Raw genomic sequence first — 19799 nt, 5'->3', positions numbered from 1 at the left:
AGCTGCCTTGTAATACGAGTTGCGTGCGCATACTGCCGGCGCACGCGCGACTAAGCCGCCTATGTGTTTTTACAAATGCGCATGCGGATGAGGACTCGGCGCTGAGATTCATCCGGTAAATTTATGTAATTAGTGCTAAATGTAGCCAGCGTTGTTACGGATCCCAACAGCGGAGCACTCAAACCTTTGCTTGCGCGAGTCAGCTAATGCGATAAAGCTTTCTTCTCCATTGACTGCTGTGGCGAAGTAACATCAGAATTTCTTTATATATAGCCAGAGAAATATGGAATGTCTTCAGGGCAACTAATACTTCCGAAACCATAGCGCAGCACGACCGGAGCCATAGCTGCTAGATTTGCGAGGCAGGCTGTCACGCAAACATGGCGACGGACCACGGCGCAACTATTTGGCGCAACCGCTATAGAAACACACATGCTCGCTGCGACACACTGTGAAAAATATATAAAGCTTAAAAAAGCTTCTTTCATCATTTCTTCACTTGATGGCGCTAGCTTCTTAACGAAAAACTGTCCGCTTGAAGCGGCGGGAAAAACGGAAACATACGAACTATAGTACGGCCGCGCACGTACTATAGTTGTATAGTTGTCGTCTGGTCGAGAGGCTGGAATCATCATCAACGCCGCCCGCCGCGTTTCGTCGCCAGGGCGGCGTGCAACGCACTCTTTTCGTAAATCTTTTCGACGCGCCGCCCATCCAGCGCTGGTTTCCCATAGAGCCCAGCGGCCGAATTGACTGTAGCACACCAAGCGGATGGTATTAACTTCTTCCTGTTCCAGTTATGAGCGCGCGCGTTTCGAACACCAGTTGGTCAGTTTCCTTCCTGCGTGCCAGTTGGTACACGCCGCGCCCGCTCCGCTGGTCGGCGCGGCATTTTTTTTTTCGCTTCTGCTGAACCCCGCGTGGCCTTGGCGTGGAATCGTTTCATTATTTAGTAAAAGTGATTGCGAACGACCTTTACAAGACTAAGCCGAATCCGTCAGGTGCAATTTCATAAAGAAAACGCCCGACGTCTTCTGAAATGATGAAATGTTTATTTTGCTCTATATAAATACTCGTTCCGAGCTTCTTCTACATTCATCCAAAGTTGGGGCACCAGGTAAGCAGCAGTCGTTGCCGTACGAAGCTCCACCGTATGCCATCAGCTGAAAGAAAGTAAATTACAAGCATGTATCATTTTGGTATATTCACCTAACAGGAGTATTGCGTGTAGAGGCGAAACGTGCGTAAGTGGTGAATGAGCGGCATTAAAGATAAATTCACTTTTACATACATTTTGCAGCAAAGACTCCTCCCAAACAATGCCATAAAATCTGAACAAAACATCCAATTTTCAAGCACCCCTCCCTTCCCGGGTATTATTTCCTGCACTTTAAGTGCACAAATACACGGGTGACTGCGCGTTTCCAAAACAATTTGGCCTCAGTCGACGCGATGGTACGCGAAGTACACGTAAGTGGCTACAACGCAGGCTCAGCCAGACCATGTTACACGCTCGCAGAATGCCTTCTAGTCGCACTCAAGACAAATTCGTGGGTGCAAAGCCTGTTTTCAGTCGCAGAATACATAAATGTCATGTTCTTGAGCTCCTCCGTGTTATCTTTTACGCGTCCTGCCGGCGCATGCAACAATCCCCTGTTACGACTCTTGGCAATCGCTCGTCGCGTTTTCTACAAGCGTGAGTACCGAAATAAGGTACATGTTGTTGCAGGGCCATAAAAAGCGTCACAAACTTGTCCCACTAAAGTTCAGTACACGCAAAACTAACTCACTATGGCCGACTTGCTTTTTCGCTAACAGCTTCACAACCCCAGGCGCGGCGAGCATGCCTCAAGATATCCCAAAAAGTTACCAAATAAATTACAATACTTTTCCGGGTCAGAGAATGCGTCACGAACTTCTACCAGTAAGGTTCAGTACACGCGAAACTGCGTCACACGGCCAAGGTGCTTTTCGTCAGAAAGCCAGGTGCGGCGAGCGTGCCCAAAAACTACCGAAATAAGTTATAATTCTGCTTGGAGTCATAGAAGGCGTCGCAAACATCTCCCAGTACGAGTTAACTAGGCTTGGACTGCGGAGCTGTTTTTCGATAACTGCGTTACTATATAGGTTCAGTTTCGTGAAGTAAGCCTAAATGTGCTTGAAGTGCGTCGCAGACTGTCAAACAAAATTCCTCACCTTGCTGTAGTCCAGTAGTGCAGCGGTGCCGTGTCAAAATGCAGACGGAACACAAGAGAACGCCGGGAACCCAAAAAAAACGGGCTCCATCCAAAATGCTCCACATGCGCAGCCGGCTTCGCTCACCCCTGCGGTCGTGGTGGTGGCTGTGGTGGTAACTACTTTATCGATATTCTGCTCAGTTATCTGAGCAGAATATCAATAAAGTTGTGCGACTTGTCTGGCGCATGACGTATGCACGCGCGTCTGGCGTGCCGCTCGCTTGTTTCTAGGCAACGCAACAAAAATAAGTTGCAAAGTGTAAGTTCATTTACACGCACAACTTTTTCACTTTTAGTGGGAAAGAATAAAAAAAAATAAAACGTTGTCTGGAAGTTTATTTCACATTCTTTTTTTTTTTTCTGATGCTCGCGTCAACTAACGGATGGAGTTGAAACTAGGCGTGACATGTTTCCTGTTGCCAGTTTTTGAAGAGTCCCCTCTTGTTGAATTTCTTTCTCTGTGGCGCGCCTCTCGTTTTTCGCGCATGCGCATGGGGTTGCGCCGGAGGAGCTTTCGGCGTACAGGCGACCGACAGACGAACGAATCGGCTAGCCACATACAGCTTCGCTGTAAAAGTTTGCAACATGTTTTACACGCGCTAAATGTACATTGCATTGATGTACTGTGACAAATTTAACAAAGAGTCTGGCTTGCAAAAATGACAAAAATATTCGTGCAACTGTGCCTACAAGTATTAAGAAAAGCACAGTGCTTGCCTCGCAAGGAACAGCGTGTTTCGAAGGTGCGAAGTCACTTCTTCCGATGTGCGGGAATTGCATTCGCCGCACGACGTTCTGTTTTCCTTCGGGGGTTGCAAACAACGCTAGTACTTTTTCCCGCTTGCTGTTGCATTGAAAAGCACAGCAGTCAGGCATTCCTTCGGCAAACGAAGCTCACCTAACTGGCAACACGCACGTGCTCCGTGGCGGCGCGATCAAGGTAGCCCGCGAATGGCAGCCGGAGAAAAGTATCATCATCATCATCATTAGCCTGGCTACGCCCACTGCAGGACAAAGGCCTCTCCCATACTTCTCCAACTACTCCGGTCACGTGCTAATTGTGGCCATGTTGTCCCTGCAAACTTCTTATATCGTCCTCGACCACCCGCACCGGTGCGCACCGGGGCGCCAATTGGTGCGCACTTTCATCCTCCATCAACCGCACCGGTGCGCACCGACCATCCTCGATCACCGGAAGCGCACCCTGTTGGAGCGGTTTCCCGTTGCTCCGTCTCGCACCGAGAAAATCGGCTGTGCGCCGGGGTGCTATCCCAGCTTGCACTGCGGGACGTGCGACGCGCGCGCACTGCCGACTGCAGAACCGCGGACGCTCTGGCTGCGGTTGCAACGAAGTTGACGGGGTTAGCCAGTGGAGATGTCGGCAATGAGAATGGAAGCGCTCCTAGTTGCTGCAATCGATGAGCTTTTTTCAAGTTCGTCTGACAGCGAACACGACATGCTGATCGACATCGTCCAAAAACAAAGTGGTGAAGAGCGGCCGAAAGTGGTCAGGTTCGTTGAACGTGTCGTCAGGAACGGGCCGTCAGGATTAATTATAAAATCCATTGGTGTTTGCTTGCAACCAGGTATGTCGGAGCACGCAGTTCGACAACCTTCGAGCGCTTGCCGCAGATGCTCAGCACCTGCAAACAATAAAATGTGCGCGCGCGCCTGCTCGCGCACGTTTTTCGCGCCAGGGGCAATGTAGCACTGCAGGCAAGCACCCTGCACGGCTTGCAGTTTTGTCCTCGATATTGACCATCCGCAGTGCGCCACCACGGCGGTGCAAATCGCACCATTCTGGTTTCGGGGCAACTCCGGGGCAAGGTGATCGAGGATGCTATTAATCTGATCCGCCCACCTAACTTTCTGCCGCCCCCGGCTACACTTCCCTTCTCTTGGAGTCCAGTCCGTAATCCTCAATGGCCATCGGTTATCTTGCCTCCTCATTACATGCCCTGCCCATTTCTTTTTCTTGATTTCTACTAAGGTGTCATTAACTCGTTTTTGTTCCCTCACCCAATCTGCTCTTAATTTCTTATCCCTTAAGGTTACACCCGTCATTCTTCTTTCCATAGCTCGTTGCGTCGTCCTCAATTTAAGAACCCTTTTCGTAAGCGTCCATGTTTCTGCCCCGTACGTGATTACTGGTAAGACACCGCTTTTATACACTTTTCTCTTGAGGGATAATGGCAACCTGCTGTTCATGATCTGAGAATGCCTGCCAAACGCACCCCAGCCCATTATTATTCTGATTATTTGTCTGATGATCCGGATCCGCGGTCACTACCTGCCCTAAGCAGATGTATTCATCACTTCCAATTCCTCACTACCTGTCGCAAACTGCTATTCTCCCGAGTCTGTTAAACATTAATTCAGTTTTCTGCAGATTAATTTTTAGACCCACCCAGCTGCTTTGCCTCTCCAGGTCAGTGAGCATGCATTGCATTTGGTCCCCTGAGTTACTAAGCAAGGCAATATCATTAGCGAATCGCAAGTTACTAAGGTATTCGTTAACTTATCCCCAATTCTTCCCAATCCAGGTCTCTGAATACGTCCTGTAAACACGCTGTGAACAGCATTGGAGATATCGTATCTCCCTGTCTGACGCCTTTCTTTATAGGGATTTTGTTGCTTTCTTTGTGGAGGACTACGGTGGCTGTAGACCCGCTATAGATATCCTTCAGTATTTTTACGTACGACTCGTCTATACCCCGATTCCGTAATGCCTGTATGATTGCTGAGGTTTCAATTGAATTGAACGCTTTCTCGTAATCGATGAAAGCTGTATATAAGGGTTAGTTATATTCCGCACATTTCTCTATCACCTGATTGATAGTGTGAATATGGTCTATTGTTGAGTAGCCTTTACGAAATCCTGCCTGGTTCTTTGGTTGACAGAAGTCTAAGGTGTTCCTGATTCTATTTGCGATCACCTTAGTAAATACTTTATAGACTGGACAGTAAGCTGATCGGTCTATAATTTTCAAGTCTTTGACGTCCCGTTTCTTATGAATTAAGATTATGTTGGCGTTCTTCCAAGATTCCGGTACGCTAGAGGTCATAAGGCGTTGCGTATACAGGGTGGCCAGTTTTTCTAGAACAATCTGCCCACCATCCTTCAACAAATCTGCTGTAACCTGATCCTCCCCAGCTGCCTTCCCCCTTCACATAGCTCCCAAGCCTTTCTTTACTTCTTCCGGTGTTACTTGTGGGATGTCAAATTGCTCTAGACTATTCCCTCTTCCATTATCTTTGTGGGTGCAACTGGTACTGTATAGATCTCTATAGAACTCCTCAGCCACTTGAGCTATCTTATCCATATTAGTAATGACATTGCCGGCTTTGTCTTTAAGGCATACATCTGATTCTTGCCTATTCCTAGTTTCTTCTTCACTGCTTTTAGGCTTCCTCCATTCCTGAGAGCGTGCTCAATTCTATCCATATTATAATTCCTTATGTCAGCTACATTAAGCTTGTTGATTAACTTGGAAAGTTCTGCCAGTTCTATTCTAGCTGTAGGGTTAGAGGCTTCCATACATTGGCGTTTTTTAATCAGACCTTTCGTATCCTGCGATAGCTTACCGGTATCCTGTCTAACGAACTTACCACTGACTACTATTGCAGACTCCTTAATGATGCCCATAATATTGTTGTTCATTGCTTCAACACTAAGGTCCTCTTCCTGAGTTAAGGCTGAATACCTGTTCTGTAGCTTGATCCGGAATTCCTCTTTGTTCCCTCTTACCACCAACTGATTGATCGGCTTCTTATGTATCAGTTTCTTCCGTTCCCTCCTCAAGTCTAGGCTAATTCGAGATCTTACCAACCTATGGTCACTGCAGCGCACCTTGCCGAACACGTTCACACTTGTATGATGCCAGGGTCAGTGCAGAGTATGAAGTCTATTTCATTTCTAGTGTCGCCATTCGGGCTCCTCCACATCCATTTTCGGTTATCCCGCTTGCGGAAGAAGGTATTGATTATCCGCAAATTATTCCGTTCTGCAAACTCTACTAACAACTCTCCCCTGCTATTCCTATTACCTATGCCATATTTCCCCACTCACTTGTCTCCAGCCTGCTTCTTGCCTAGTGGTGTAGAGGTGGAGCATCCGCCTCGCGTGCAAGAGGACCGTGGTTCGAATCCCGGTGCCGCGCAATTTTCCACCGGATTAAAAAAATCCGCGTGTTGATAAAATTGCACAAACAAGCCTGAAGTGCGGCCTGATCCCGGTGACCAGAACAGGTAACGAATTCCCTCACCAGAGCAGAATTGGCCACCCTGGTGCAGTACTTGGCCACAACAATCCAACCCTGGCCTTCAGTTCCCAGCAGCTCCGAAGCAACTGACCACCGCGGTCACACCTGTGACGCAGCAGAGGGTGCCAAGAACCTCTGGGTGCGGACAGGCCGCCATTGGAAACTTGGCAACGTTTAACACTAGAACGTTATCTAGTGAGGCCAGTCTAGCAGTGCTATTGGAGGAATTAGCGGGCAGTAAATGGGATATAAAGGGCTCAGTGAGGTAAGGAGGACAAAAGAAGCATATACAGTGCTAAAAAGCGGGCATGTCCTGTGCTACGGGGCTTAGCGGTGAGACGAGAACTAGGATTCGGATTCCTGATTCATAAGGATATAGCTGGTAACATACAGGAATTCTATAGCATTAACGAGAGGGTGGTAGGTCTTGTGAAACTTAATAAGAGGTACAAATTGAAGTTTGTACAGGTCTACGCCCCTACATCCAATCATGATGACCAGGAAGTCGAAAGCTTCTGAGGACGTGGAATCGGCGGTGAGTAAAGTCAAAACAAAATACGCTATACTGATGGGCGACTTTAATGCCAGGAGAAAAGTAAAAAATAGCTAAAACAAGTTCTATGACGTCTCCTTGTTATCAGGGTCAGCTGATAGGGCGGTTTCTCGTGCCGCTGTCAGTCAGCGCTCGGGAACCGCAAGCGTGACGACAGCAAAGAAAGAGAGTAGAGAAGCGCAGGTGAGGATGCGGCGGCAAAGATCTAATGGCGTTTTTCACTGGTCGATTCGGAGCAGGATTTCTTGCTCCGTGGCAACGAATCCGAATTTCACTGGTCGATCTGTAGCGGGTTCGCGCGTTCCACTGGTCGTTTCGGATCAACTCGCTCCGCGCCGGATCGCTCTGACTTGCTCCGCCGCCGAGGCGCGGATTCGGGCGGAAATAGTTCGCGTCACTTCCGGCTTCAAGCGAAATCTGTACCCGGTTGGTGCGCACAACATTGTGTTGCTTCGCAAGATGGCTGCGTTCGGTGCTGCTGCAGCGCTCGCGTTTAGCGACGAGAGCGCGGACGACAGCGATTACGAAGTGACGCAGGTGCTGTACGAAGACTTCTATGCACGTTGTCTATGCACAAACCCTGCTGGCGCGACATGGAAATGACGGGCTGTGCGTCTGCCACGGTCAAATTACACACGGGGGACGGCGAGTTTGGTTGCCGTGGAAACGTACAGAACGGAAGTAGGGCCCGGTTCGTGCGACATGTACACAGACTTCCTGTGTGATCCGCCGCGGAGCGTTTTTGCGCTCCGCTGGCCGATTCGGATTCCTGAAAACCGTGCGCCCGCTCCAGGATTTCGGCGGCCGCTCCAGATCGACCAGTGAAAAACGCCATAAAAGTGGTCTCTACTTTCCAGAATAAAGGGGTTTTAGGTCGCATGCGCGGCGTGTGTAACCTGCAGTGCTGCTGCTGATGTGAATGGTAGTAGGACGGATCGTCCGCAAAATCGCAACGTGTTTCGCGCATGCCCGGCTACCCCTAGAGGGCGCCGTTAGCTGGGGCGTACTAGAATTACTGTATGTGCTACCGCAGGTAGCAGAGTTGCGCGTCTGTTTTATCACGCCGCTAGCGCCTCTATTGGCAGAACGTCATCACGTGGTAGCCAAGCAACCGTGCATTGCGGAGAAGCAGATGTTTGGGCCAATTTTTGTATTTCCCGACGCCGCCTCTGCAGCGAACTGGATTGAAACAAGTTATCGCCAGTCAAATTCAAATCCAATCCGGCCGGTCTTGCCGCTCGCTGTCCACGTGCGTGCTAGCTGCGTAGCAACAACGCAACGTGCGTAGCGCATCTCACGTTTGTTTCGTCGGCCTGCCTCGTGACATCTTACTGCAGTAATTGTTTTTCTTCCTTTGTAAAACTAGTGAAGGGTGTTCAGGTAAAGACACCTGAACAAACAAATTCTCAGTCAACTGCCTATTGCGTCAAGTGTGTATGAGATGAAATTGTTTGACTAACATCTACGTGCTTTTTGGGCTGTGCTGAAAAATTCACAGCTTGAATATTAAAAGCTACTGCAAGCCTGGATTTTTTTTAAATAATGGAAGCACGTAGAGTTATACAGAAGATTTAGCTGGAATTACCAGTTTTCTGCATGTGATGCACCACACTGCTTTCACAGAAGTGTCGTAAAAAAGCCAGCTCACATTTTCATGATAATGCACTGCTTAGGTTGTTTCTGAATATGAAAGAAGTTACTACTAAGTAAGGATATTTAATCTACTACAGCTTATGTGAAGCAGGATGCAAAAGGAATGAATGTCGTCATTTAACAAACGGTAAGGGCCTAACTGTGTTTTGAATTATTCCCTATAATGTAGCCATGTCAATCCTGTGAGAAAAACTTTCGCTACACTCCCACAGAAGGCTACTTTTGGAATCCCTGCAGTGCAAAGGCACATAATGAAATCACACCTGCAGGTGTAGCTGATATCCATTGCTTGCTGGTAGATGGATATGTTCCTACACAAGATCTAATGGGGTACCAGAGTCGAAATATCAATGGTTGGTCATTGATTCACCAGTAATATTTTAGACTGGCTACATGTTGAGAGCTATGGCGCATAAGCAAGTATGGGCCTCATTATATTTAGTACAGTTCCCTTTGTAAAAGAGCACAACTTGATAAAGCTCACTATATAAAAATATTTGCACGCGCATACACTAGTGTTCTTGTTTTTTTTTCTCTAAAATTCGCGTTGTGATTTTATTGCCAAAAAAGAGGTAGTTGCGGCTCGGTGCTTTTTGTTACTGTTTACATGCTAAAAGAGCACTGCACTGCTCTTAGTAGCGTATTTATCTCTGTTGAAACAAAATCTGAGTGCCAAGCAGTATTCAAGCGAAGGAAAGTTATTAAAGTATCTGATTGTTTACCTCAATTACTGAAGTTTGTCCAGTTTTTAATACGCTATGTTATTTCGAACCTTATACTACCTTGTGAAGTAGTTTTTTCGCACGAAACTTTTTGTAGGGTTTCCAGAATCTATAATATAACATCACCATATTCCCTAAGTTTATTCGGTGCGATCTAATCGTTACCGTCGCGGTTCACGAATGCTGCATCTGATCGGCGTATATAGAATACACAATCTATCCTAGATACGCGAGTGCCCATACGTTATTAGGGCGGAGAAAGTGCACAGGTGAATGCAAGTCCAAAAAAAAAAACTACTGCACGCGCTGCATCTTACGCCGCGCGCTAAAAAAGGGCAGCGCCTTTTTTTTTTCGCAATCTAATCCAGTCAGCTGTTTCGATGCGCTTTGTTTGCGATCAGGCGGAAAAGCGGTGCACAAGCGATACAAAAGCGCCCACGGTCGATCGATGATACGCTAGGCATGTCGCCTGCAAAAACGGAGTGCGGCTTCGCCGCATAGGCTTGGTTGCTTCTCAGGCAAGATGGCGGACCTACGCGCAACTCTGCTACCTACGGTAGCATATACAGTAACTCTAGGGCGTACTAGGGTGCCTCGATGCCAGCGCCGCCGTTCAGGGTGGTGCCATCCTTTGACCACCCCCACGCCGCCTCTTTCTCGCTGCGACGCCATATTGAATCACGGCGGGCGGTCAGAGTGGTCGCAGTTGATCGGTGCTAACAGCTGAGCTTGCGTTGTTCGAGGCACTCGCTGGTGGTTCAACTTGTTTAACAGTGTTCGACTGTATGACTGACAAGCTTGTCAAGTCCACTGAGCCATCATGACGGGCTGTTGTGTGCCAATGTGCTCCGGGTCAACACGTAAAGGCCTGCGTTGTTTTCGCTTCCCCCGGGACTCGGAGCGAAGAAAGAAATGGGAAGCTCAAGTAAAGCGGGATCGGTGGAACGCAACTGACAGCTCATATATCTGCGAGGTGAGTTGCAAAACAGTTAAGTCTTATTGATCCGTATTTTGCAATTAAAGCAAACTCGTGTGCGCCGCTGTTGCATAGGCAGCGTATAGGTACGCGCATACGTACGGGCGCGAGCGTGTTTTTCGTTTTGAACTTACATTTTCTACGCGAGTAGTGCCCTGATTATAGAGTCGGACGAGGGCGATTTTCATTCGCGGAATATTTAACACTAGCAAAAAATCGTAACGTCGCACACCTGTTTTATATTTTCACAGAAAGCACTGGCGTCTCCTTTGCAAAGTTCGCGTCGCTATTGTTTAGACAGCAGAGTTACTTTTACGTTAAGCGAAAATAGACGAATCAAAAGTTAAGTGCTCGTTGTTTGCTACTGAAGGCACACATAGCTTCATCTGGAGAGTGCGGCTGTTGTGCTGGTGCCACTCGAAGCCCTGCGGTTTTCTTTGAGATCTCAGTAGATAATTGCGGCTCTCATGTCAAAGTGCATACAGGATTTTTTTTTATTGGTATATAATTGCATCGTGCTATTCGAAAGCGACGTAGCCGATGTTATGATCGCGGGTATATTTGCACTACGCTGTTCGTAAGCAGACCTTATCGCTGCATGTTCGTTCCTGATCGTGGTTGCTATTCCGTGACGGAGCTAAATACTTAAGCAGGGTGTACTCATGTAAACGTGCAGCTAACGCACATTATGGGTCAAATTTTTCCTGAGCTTTCTGGCTCGGCGTCCGTCGTAGCCTGCGCGTTGTTTGGAAACGTGCGAGGTTCGGTAATACAGCAATATTTTTTATGAACATTTTCTGTTAAGCACCTTAAATAACTGGTTATTTTTTACAAGTATTTTTGTATCAGCCCAAACAAACGTGAATAATCACATTTGGTGTTTTATTTATTTTTTTAGCTCCACTTTGAAGAGGACCAGTTTGAGAAAAATCGGCAGGATGGACGCCGCCTGTTAAAGTCTACAGCTCTGCCCACGCTGTTCGACTTTAGACGTGAGTAATAATTGTAGTGGAGCGTATTATTTCCGCGATTTGCAGTTATTTCAATAAGCGTTGAGACATGTCTTTTTTATTTTTATTATTCAGCTCAACCTAAACGAAGGAAACTCCCTATGAGACGGACTGCCGAATGTGGACCTGCTGGTGAGGAAGGCACCAAGTACTCTTCAACAGTTGCTACAGACGCTGACCAAGAAGACTCCGCAGAACTGAGTCGAGATAGTACCTCTTCTTTCGAAGAAAATGCAGTCGAGCATGAGAGCAATGAAGATATTTCCTCGCTCTCTGTATGTGAGCTACGAAAGGCTCTGCAAGATGCGAAAAAGAAAAACACTGATTTGCAAGAAAACTTGTCGACATCAAAAAAGAAGTTAAAGACTGCTGCCAGGAAAACAAAGCGGTTAGAAAAAGACCTCTCAACGCTGACCAAAAATCTGGATTTCTTGAACGAGGACCAGAAGGCTGCCTTGAAGAGAAAGGGCCGGAAAGGCAGTGCATGGAGTGCAGAAACCATAAAGGAAGCGCTGCAACTCAAATTTGCTTGTGGCTCTGCAGGCTATGACTTACTTTTAGAACAGGGCAATCCTCAACCCTCACGAAGAACACTTAGCAGACGACTGCAGCATCTGTCATTTAAGCCCGGCGTTTTGATTGATATAGTAAATATGATGAAAGTGAAAGTGGCCGCAATGTCAAACATTGAAAAAGACTGCGTCATATTTCTCGATGAAATGGAGATTCGCAAGGGTGTCGAGCTAGACCGCAGTGGTGACGGCTTCCTTGGCAAGGTGACACTCCCTGAAACCGACCGAGCAGCAAACCATGTACTCGTCTTTATGGTTGGGGGCCTAAACACCCGCTGGAAGGAGGTGATTGCTTATCACTACACAGGTGCTTTTGTCAATGGAGAGAAGCTGAGAGACTTTGTCGTCCATTTAATCAACCTTTGTGCAGACATTTCTTTGCGTGTGCTGTGCGTGACATGAGACATGGGGAGCTCCAACCGTGCTATGTGGCGGAGCTTAAACCTGTCAAGCTCCCGCTACTCTGTCACTAGATGCACTGTTCCCCACCCATGTGACAATTCTATGTCATTGTTTTTTATGTCGGATCCTTCACATGTACTAAATAATATTAGAGGGCACCTCGTGCGATAAGATCCCATGAAACCTAGTGAAGAAATAGTGGCAAAGTACAATTTACGCAGCAGTGACGTGTCGATTGAGTACATAGAAGCAGTCCTAAAGATGGACTCAGAACAACTGAAGGTGGCACCTAACCTGAGTACCGTGCACATTTCCAACGGCCACTTCACAAAGATGAAGGTAGGGGTAGCTGTTAAGTTATTCCGGGAAGCACCTGCAGCTATAAGGTACTTTGTAGAGCGTATGAAGCTGCCGCCCGAGGCTGAAACAACAGCCTGGTTTTGTGAAGTAATTTTCAAGTGGTACACAATCATGACTGCACGGCACCCTGTTGTTGCTCTGAGCTTATCAAATGAAAGCAAATATGAAGAGGCTATTGCAATGCTGAAACTCGCTGTTGAAGTCATTGAGAGCTTAGGCATTGGCATCAAAAAGGTCCGGAAGCCATGCCAGGCAGGGGTGCTAATGTCCACTGCTGTAGTGCTTCAACTGCATGAATTTCTGCTAAAGAAATGTGGCTATGCATTCTTCTTGACAGGACGATTGGCCCAAGATTGCCTGGAGAACTTGTTTTCGGTCATCAGGATGATTTCTCCTGTGCCCAGTGCATATGATGTCAAAAATGCGCTCAGAATTGTGTCAGTTAGCCAGTTCCTCAAGGTACCTAAGAACTCTGGTTATGAAGCTGACGACAGCAACTACTTAGTGGATTTCTTCTCTGCAGAGATTCAAGAAGTGCAGAAATAATTTCAAGAACCCTCGTACGATGATGAATGCACAGAGGGCGAGCCATTGTCTTTTGTAGAAAATGACATCATTGCTCACTTGGCAGGGTATTTGGTGAAGTCTTTTATATCTACTAACAAACCATGCTCCACCTGTACTGAGACCCTGATTGCTGATGAGGCGTCCGATGAGCATGCTCTTGTGCAGCTCAAGGAGTACAATCAAGGTTCTAGAAATTTGGTGTATGTAAGCCATACGGTACTGCGCTTTGTTTCTTCCTGTGAATGTGTCTTTAAGAAATTTTCACAGGAAAATGATGTTTGTCATTTGGATCACCCAATCAATACATTGACGAGCCTTATTGAGCGATCAGTTTCTCTGCCACCTAGTGAATGCGCTGACCACCCAAGCGTTATGAGAAAACTGATGTGCCGCTTTGTTGTCATGCGACTGCGTATCTACCTCCGCTGGCTGAACGAGCCTGATGATTCAGACGACGGTTATGGCAGCAAGACTGTGGCTGGCGTGAACTTGTCGTAAAGTACCTTGCTTTAAATCTTACACCACTCCGTAAATAGCTGCTTTTTTACCACTGACTTGCTGGCTTATTTTGTAGTTTGCATCTTTCTTCATGCTTTGTTTTCATGTTTGTTGCAAAGGTAACACCACAGTGCACGTAGCAACTTTCTGCCCCTATGTCTTGCTCGCTTATGTGGAGATTTGAATCTTTTTCCATGCTTTGTTTTTATGCTTTCCTTTTAAGGTTAAACCCCCCGTACATACCCCACTTATCTGTCCCTCTGTCTTGCTTACTTGTATTGTAGTTTGCGTTTTTTCATGGTCGACTGCACTTGACATTAAATAAATAATTTGCACTTTTTTTTTTGTTTTGTTGCCTTTGCTGTCTGTAAGGGGTGAGGTTGACAAGCTAGGTTACATATTGTTCTGCAGCACTAGAAGCTCAACCTTTGGGGAGCAGTTATTTTCAACATCCTAGCCCATCACCACCCAATTTTGCAGGCAAAATAGGAATTGCATGCACAGGCATCGTCAAAAGTACAGCTTTTTACTAAACCTTTTCTGGTCGATTGTTTTTCACAAAGCATCAATTTTCAGTCTGTTACTTTTATTTCGGAATTAAAATTGTTAGGAAAGAATTACTGCAGTTATTTAATGACATCAAATTCACCCTTTTTTGTGTAGGTGTACAAGCATGATTTATATATGAGTACAGATGGTCATGAATAAAATAAATACAATGAAAAATATATGCAAAAATGCGCTTCACAAACGGAGGAATCGTAGCAGAACAACCGGTGTCCATGTCCAGAGCGCAAGCGAAGCCTGCATATGAGCGCATGCAAGAACGCTCGGTGGTTGTGCGCCTGTCAGAAACATAAAACGAGTGGAAAACTTGCAGTAGTGGTTTATCCTACCGCCAATGAGGTGCAATCAGTTTTCATGGGCCTCGTGAAAGAAAACGCAGGCGCAGTGGCAACGTTAGTATACGCGGCATCGTTTGTATGTACCAGCGCCAACCTGTAAACAGATGTGATTGCACCCCTGTGGGCAATAAACAGGCGAGGAACTCGCAGTTACACTTTGAAAGATTAAAAAGCAGACAGGTTGTCTTTGCGAGCAAAACAAACGGAAACAGCTCGCGCGACCGAAGCGAAACCAACCGCCGCGCGCGAGCGGCTGATGACGCGCGGCTGTTATCATAGCGCAGGAATTGAAAAACCAAAAACCACGTAGAAAAAAAAAAAAACAATTTCTCCACTCGCACGGAGCGGTAGCACCTGCTGGGCAACGGATCTTTAAAATGATAGCCTGTTTAAAATGATAGCCAACTGACGGCACACTAATTGTTCAACCTCGACCACTCGGGGCCCTAAAAATAATTCGTACAATTACGTCTTCGACCCTCGGATGTTAAAACGGCTATTATGAGTAAAAAGATGCGCAGTGCAATATTGATAAAAAGATTGTTCAAATCAAAGCACTCGAAGCGCGCCGAGAGCATGAACGGCGCCGTTACGAACGCTAGCAGCCGATCCTGTGTGCTTCAATATGGCGGCGCCGTTGAGGTTGTCTCCGCCCTGAACGGCGGCGCTGGCATCGAGGCACCCTAGGGCGTACTAGAATCACTGGAAAAAATTTCTGAGTACCGCAAAGGTCGGGATTTGACTGGCAACACTGAGCGGCCACCGCCATATACCTTCCAAGCCGACTACGTCGCGGGAAGGCCGCCGTGTTGGAAGAGCTTGATATTCTGTGACACATCGGCTTGAGTGTTTACTGAAGTACAAATACTTTGTGCCCGGAGATAATGGTTGCTGAGAACGAAAATCAAATTTTAGTTTGTGCGAGTTATTGCAGCCGGTGGTTGTTTTGCACGCCGATGGTGTTTACGGCTGGAACTGTGCTACGATTGTGGGCAGCAGCTTAGCGCTGCTATCGGGAGCTTATGCACGCGTTTTTATGCGAAGCATATTAACGTAGGTTTCGGGCCTTCGCGCGACGCCCGGCGGTGGCCACCATTGACCCTGAAGTGGGGTCACGTGATGACGTCACACAGGCTGCAGATGGGGCCTCATATCGCGCCGTCGGTCGCCTCCCGGCGGTGGCCACCATTGACCTTCAAGTAGGTCACGTGACATGACGTCACGTGATGACGTCACACCGGCTGCAGATGGGGCCTCATATCGCGCCGTCGGTCGCCTCCCGGCGGTGGCCACCATTGACCATGAAGTGAGATCACATGATGTGACGTCACGTGATGACGTCACACCGGCTGCAGATGGGGCCTCAATCGCGCCGTCGGACGTCGCCCGGCGGAGGCCTCCACGCTTCGGTTCGCGCGCGACGCGGCGGCGGCGCCACCATCGCTGCATCACGTGATATGTGACGTCACGCCAGGGATGAAGCGGCGCACGCCCGCCGTCGCGTCAGTCTCTGTGCCCGCAACCGCGCCAGCGTCTTTGCGCCGGGCGTGTATGCGGTCAAGATGCCTCCAAACGCTAAGGATACGCTAAGGTTAAGCCCAGTGGATGCTTCGCATCCACTGGGCTTAACCTTGATAAGCCTCCAATTTTTTTCCCCTTCCACGGAGCGAGCTACGAAGGAAACATTTCGTCACTTCGAGCCGGAATGAGGCATGCTTGTGCTTTTGGACATGAACATCGTGGACCGCCGTCGGCTTCTATTGAATGTTTCCAAGCAGGACGAAACTAACACCTGACAGTGTCACAGGCACGTACGTTCATTGTATAATTTCACAAGCTAAATCGGGTACATTTGATTTGGTTTGTAAACGGATACCGCGCGTTCTCGATTCTGCCGGGCGACTTCGTCCTCCGACACACTGCGACTGCCGTGTGCGCACCAGTGTTTGGCCGTGATCGTAAGGCGATCTGTGCACAGAAGGCGTAAAAACCAACTTCGATGACCATTTTGCGCACCAAATCTTGTGGAAAGCCAATATGAGACAGTTGTATGAGTACAGCAACGTATATGTACTTCTGTACACAGATAATGAGCGAGAGTTTGCTACACTGCGATATATGAACGCGGCTGTGTAGTGCGTTCATGAGCGGCAACTCTTCTCAACTTATTTATGACTGTTTTCTTAGACTGCCAAGATGTGCTGCCTGTGTAAAAAAAAAAGCAGGAACGCCCGCTGGTGACGCAGCACTCTTTTTCTAAGTTACATAGGCGATGTATAAAATTCTTGTGCTTTTAGAGCGGTTTATGTAACATGCACAGTGACAAAGTGAAACTAAAGCTACTTGGTGTTCTGTTGTTTTGTATTTCTTGTTATGCATCAAGCACAACATTATTTGAGTATGCACCGTAGCATTTCAACATAAAACATATGTATGCTGACTTCAGTTCTTTGCATGTGCTCGGCTTGCAAGCTCAAAATTTGAAGCATGTGTTGTGAATATCACCTGGCCGTTGGTTTCAACCTCAATATGCGTATGTATAAATGAGCAAAGGATAAGTGGAAAAAGGAAGTATTATGGGCCTCGTATTGACCATGTTTTTATTGACTGCGATCGTCACGATCTGCGAAAAACAAGTGCCATATGGGTCGAGTGACTCGAGGCGAGAGCGCGCTCACGTGCGCGGAGAAATAATGCGAGCACCTGGTGCACGTGAGGACGTGGAATTCTCGCGCGACAAGTGTGCCTTCGCGTGCCATGAGCACGGAATAACCGCGTGTGTTGAGCAACAAACGCGTACACGTGTACCCGCGTCAAGCGTGCAAGACGCGAACGATCCCTGCAATGAACTCCTATTTTCGTAGCATCGCTAACACCGCGTGCACTTCGCTTAAATATCTTCTAAAACAGTGCCGAAAAGCAAAAGCAAGGTGTACTTAAACCTCCCACACGCGGGTGTTTTTCGCAGGCTTGAAGTTCTTCCGGCCGATTCTGTGTATAACCACGCAGAACGACGCTCTCGGTCATTTTTCCCGGTCAGAATCGAGTAAAAAATCTCCACACTCGGTTCGGTTGCTGCATCCGAAGGCGCAGCAGCCAGGCATGATTTCTTTGCAGTCAAACGCGAGCGCGACAATTGTAACACACACAGACACACAAAGTAGGGAACCTGCGCTTCCTGCGCTCTAACTCAGCCGGTCCGCCCGGCGCTTGGAAGGTATATGGCACCCCAAAGTCACGTGGTACGGTTGGGCCAATGAACGCGTCGGCGGCGCGGGGAAAACAAATGCGGTACTCTGAAATTTTTTCCAGTGATTCTAGTACGCCCTAGAGTTACTGGAAAAAATTTCAGAGTACCGCATTTGTTTTCCCCGCGCCGCCGACGCGTTCATTGGCCCAACCGTACCACGTGACTTTGGGGTGCCATATACCTTCCAAGCGCCGGGCGGACCGGCTGAGTTAGAGCGCAGGAAGCGCAGGTTCCCTACTTTGTGTGTCTGTGTGTGTTACAATTGTCGCGCTCGCGTTTGACTGCAAAGAAATCATGCCTGGCTGCTGCGCCTTCGGATGCAGCAACCGAACCGAGTGTGGAGATTTTTTACTCGATTCTGACCGGGAAAAATGACCGAGAGCGTCGTTCTGCGTGGTTATACACAGAATCGGCCGGAAGAACTTCAAGCCTGCGAAAAACACCCGCGTGTGGGAGGTTTAAGTACACCTTGCTTTTGCTTTTCGGCACTGTTTTAGAAGATATTTAAGCGAAGTGCACGCGGTGTTAGCGATGCTACGAAAATAGGAGTTCATTGCAGGGATCGTTCGCGTCTTGCACGCTTGACGCGGGTACACGTGTACGCGTTTGTTGCTCAACACACGCGGTTATTCCGTGCTCATGGCACGCGAAGGCACACTTGTCGCGCGAGAATTCCACGTCCTCACGTGCACCAGGTGCTCGCATTATTTCTCCGCGCACGTGAGCGCGCTCTCGCCTCGAGTCACTCGACCCATATGACACTTGTTTTTCGCAGACTGTGACGATCGCAGTCAATAAATACATGGTCAGTGCATGTCGTGCGTCCACATAAGGGCCGCTTTCTGTGCAGTTGTGTTGGCACTGGTAGAAAAATAGAAATGGGTTAAATGTTAGCAATCCTTGAAGCTGCGTGTTTGCGGCCACATGCGCGTTTACACCTCAATTGAGCTATTTTAATTGTCTCACTGCGTAAGCTTCTAAACCTTTATAACGTATTCTTCGACTCTTTAGTTGGGTCTTTCAACTTATTATTACAGCTACCTTCCATGTTTTTCTGGTTTCACATGTCTGAAACAGGGCTTCATTCAAGAAAGCCGTGGGAGCCTCTTGGACAGCCCAGCGTTAAGGTGACCAGCATCACACTTCTAACCCTACAGCAAACATTTGCAGGACCTCTTTTGTGCTGAAGACCTTGAGAAGCCTAGAGTGGATGGGCATTCCACTTATCCTTTGCTCGTTTATACATACGCATTTTGAGGTTGAAACCAACGGCAAGGTGATATACAGAACACATGCTTCAAATTTTGAGCTTGTAAGCCGAGCACATGCAATGAACTGAAGTCAGCATACATATTGTTTTATGTTGAAATGCTACGGTGCATACCCAAATAATGTTGTGCTTGATGCATAACAAGAAATACAAAACAACAGAACACCCATTAGCTTTAGTTTCACTCTGTCACCATGCATGTTACATAAATCGCTCTAAACGCGCAAGAATTTTATACATCGCCCATGTAACTTAGAAAAAGAAGTGCTGTGTCATCAGCGGGCGTTCCTGCCTTTTTTTTTTTTTTTTAGACAGGCAGCAAATCTTGGCAGTCTAAGAAAACAGTCATAAATAAGTTGAAAAGAGTAGCCGCTCATGGAACGCACTTGACAGCCGCGTTCATAAATCACAATGTAGCAAACTCTCGCTCATTATCAGTGTACAGAAGTACATATACGTTGCTGTAATCACGCAAATGACTCATATTGGCCTTCCACAAGATTTAGTGCGCAAAATGGTCATCGAAGTTGGTTTTTACACCTGCTGTGCACAGATCGTCTTA

The 19799-nt window shown here is 47.5% G+C and overlaps 1 protein-coding gene across 1 annotated transcript; it reads left to right on the top strand.

Annotated features, from left to right (window-relative positions):
* The first annotated feature begins 10003 nt into the window (after positions 1-10003).
* LOC142573121 (uncharacterized) lies at positions 10004-14597 on the top strand. Its single transcript, XM_075682643.1, has 3 exons — positions 10004-10400; positions 11302-11395; positions 11489-14597. The coding sequence occupies exons 1-3, from the start codon at positions 10248-10250 to the stop codon at positions 12385-12387; spliced, it is 1146 nt and encodes a 381-aa protein (XP_075538758.1). The 5' UTR covers positions 10004-10247; the 3' UTR covers positions 12388-14597.
* The last annotated feature ends 5202 nt before the right edge of the window (positions 14598-19799 follow it).

This window comes from Dermacentor variabilis, chromosome 2 (genome assembly GCF_050947875.1).
Source record: "Dermacentor variabilis isolate Ectoservices chromosome 2, ASM5094787v1, whole genome shotgun sequence".
NCBI classification, from domain to species: Eukaryota; Metazoa; Arthropoda; class Arachnida; order Ixodida; family Ixodidae; genus Dermacentor; species Dermacentor variabilis.
Note: the sequence above shows the minus strand (reverse complement) of the source record. Positions and strands in the feature narration are given on the sequence as shown.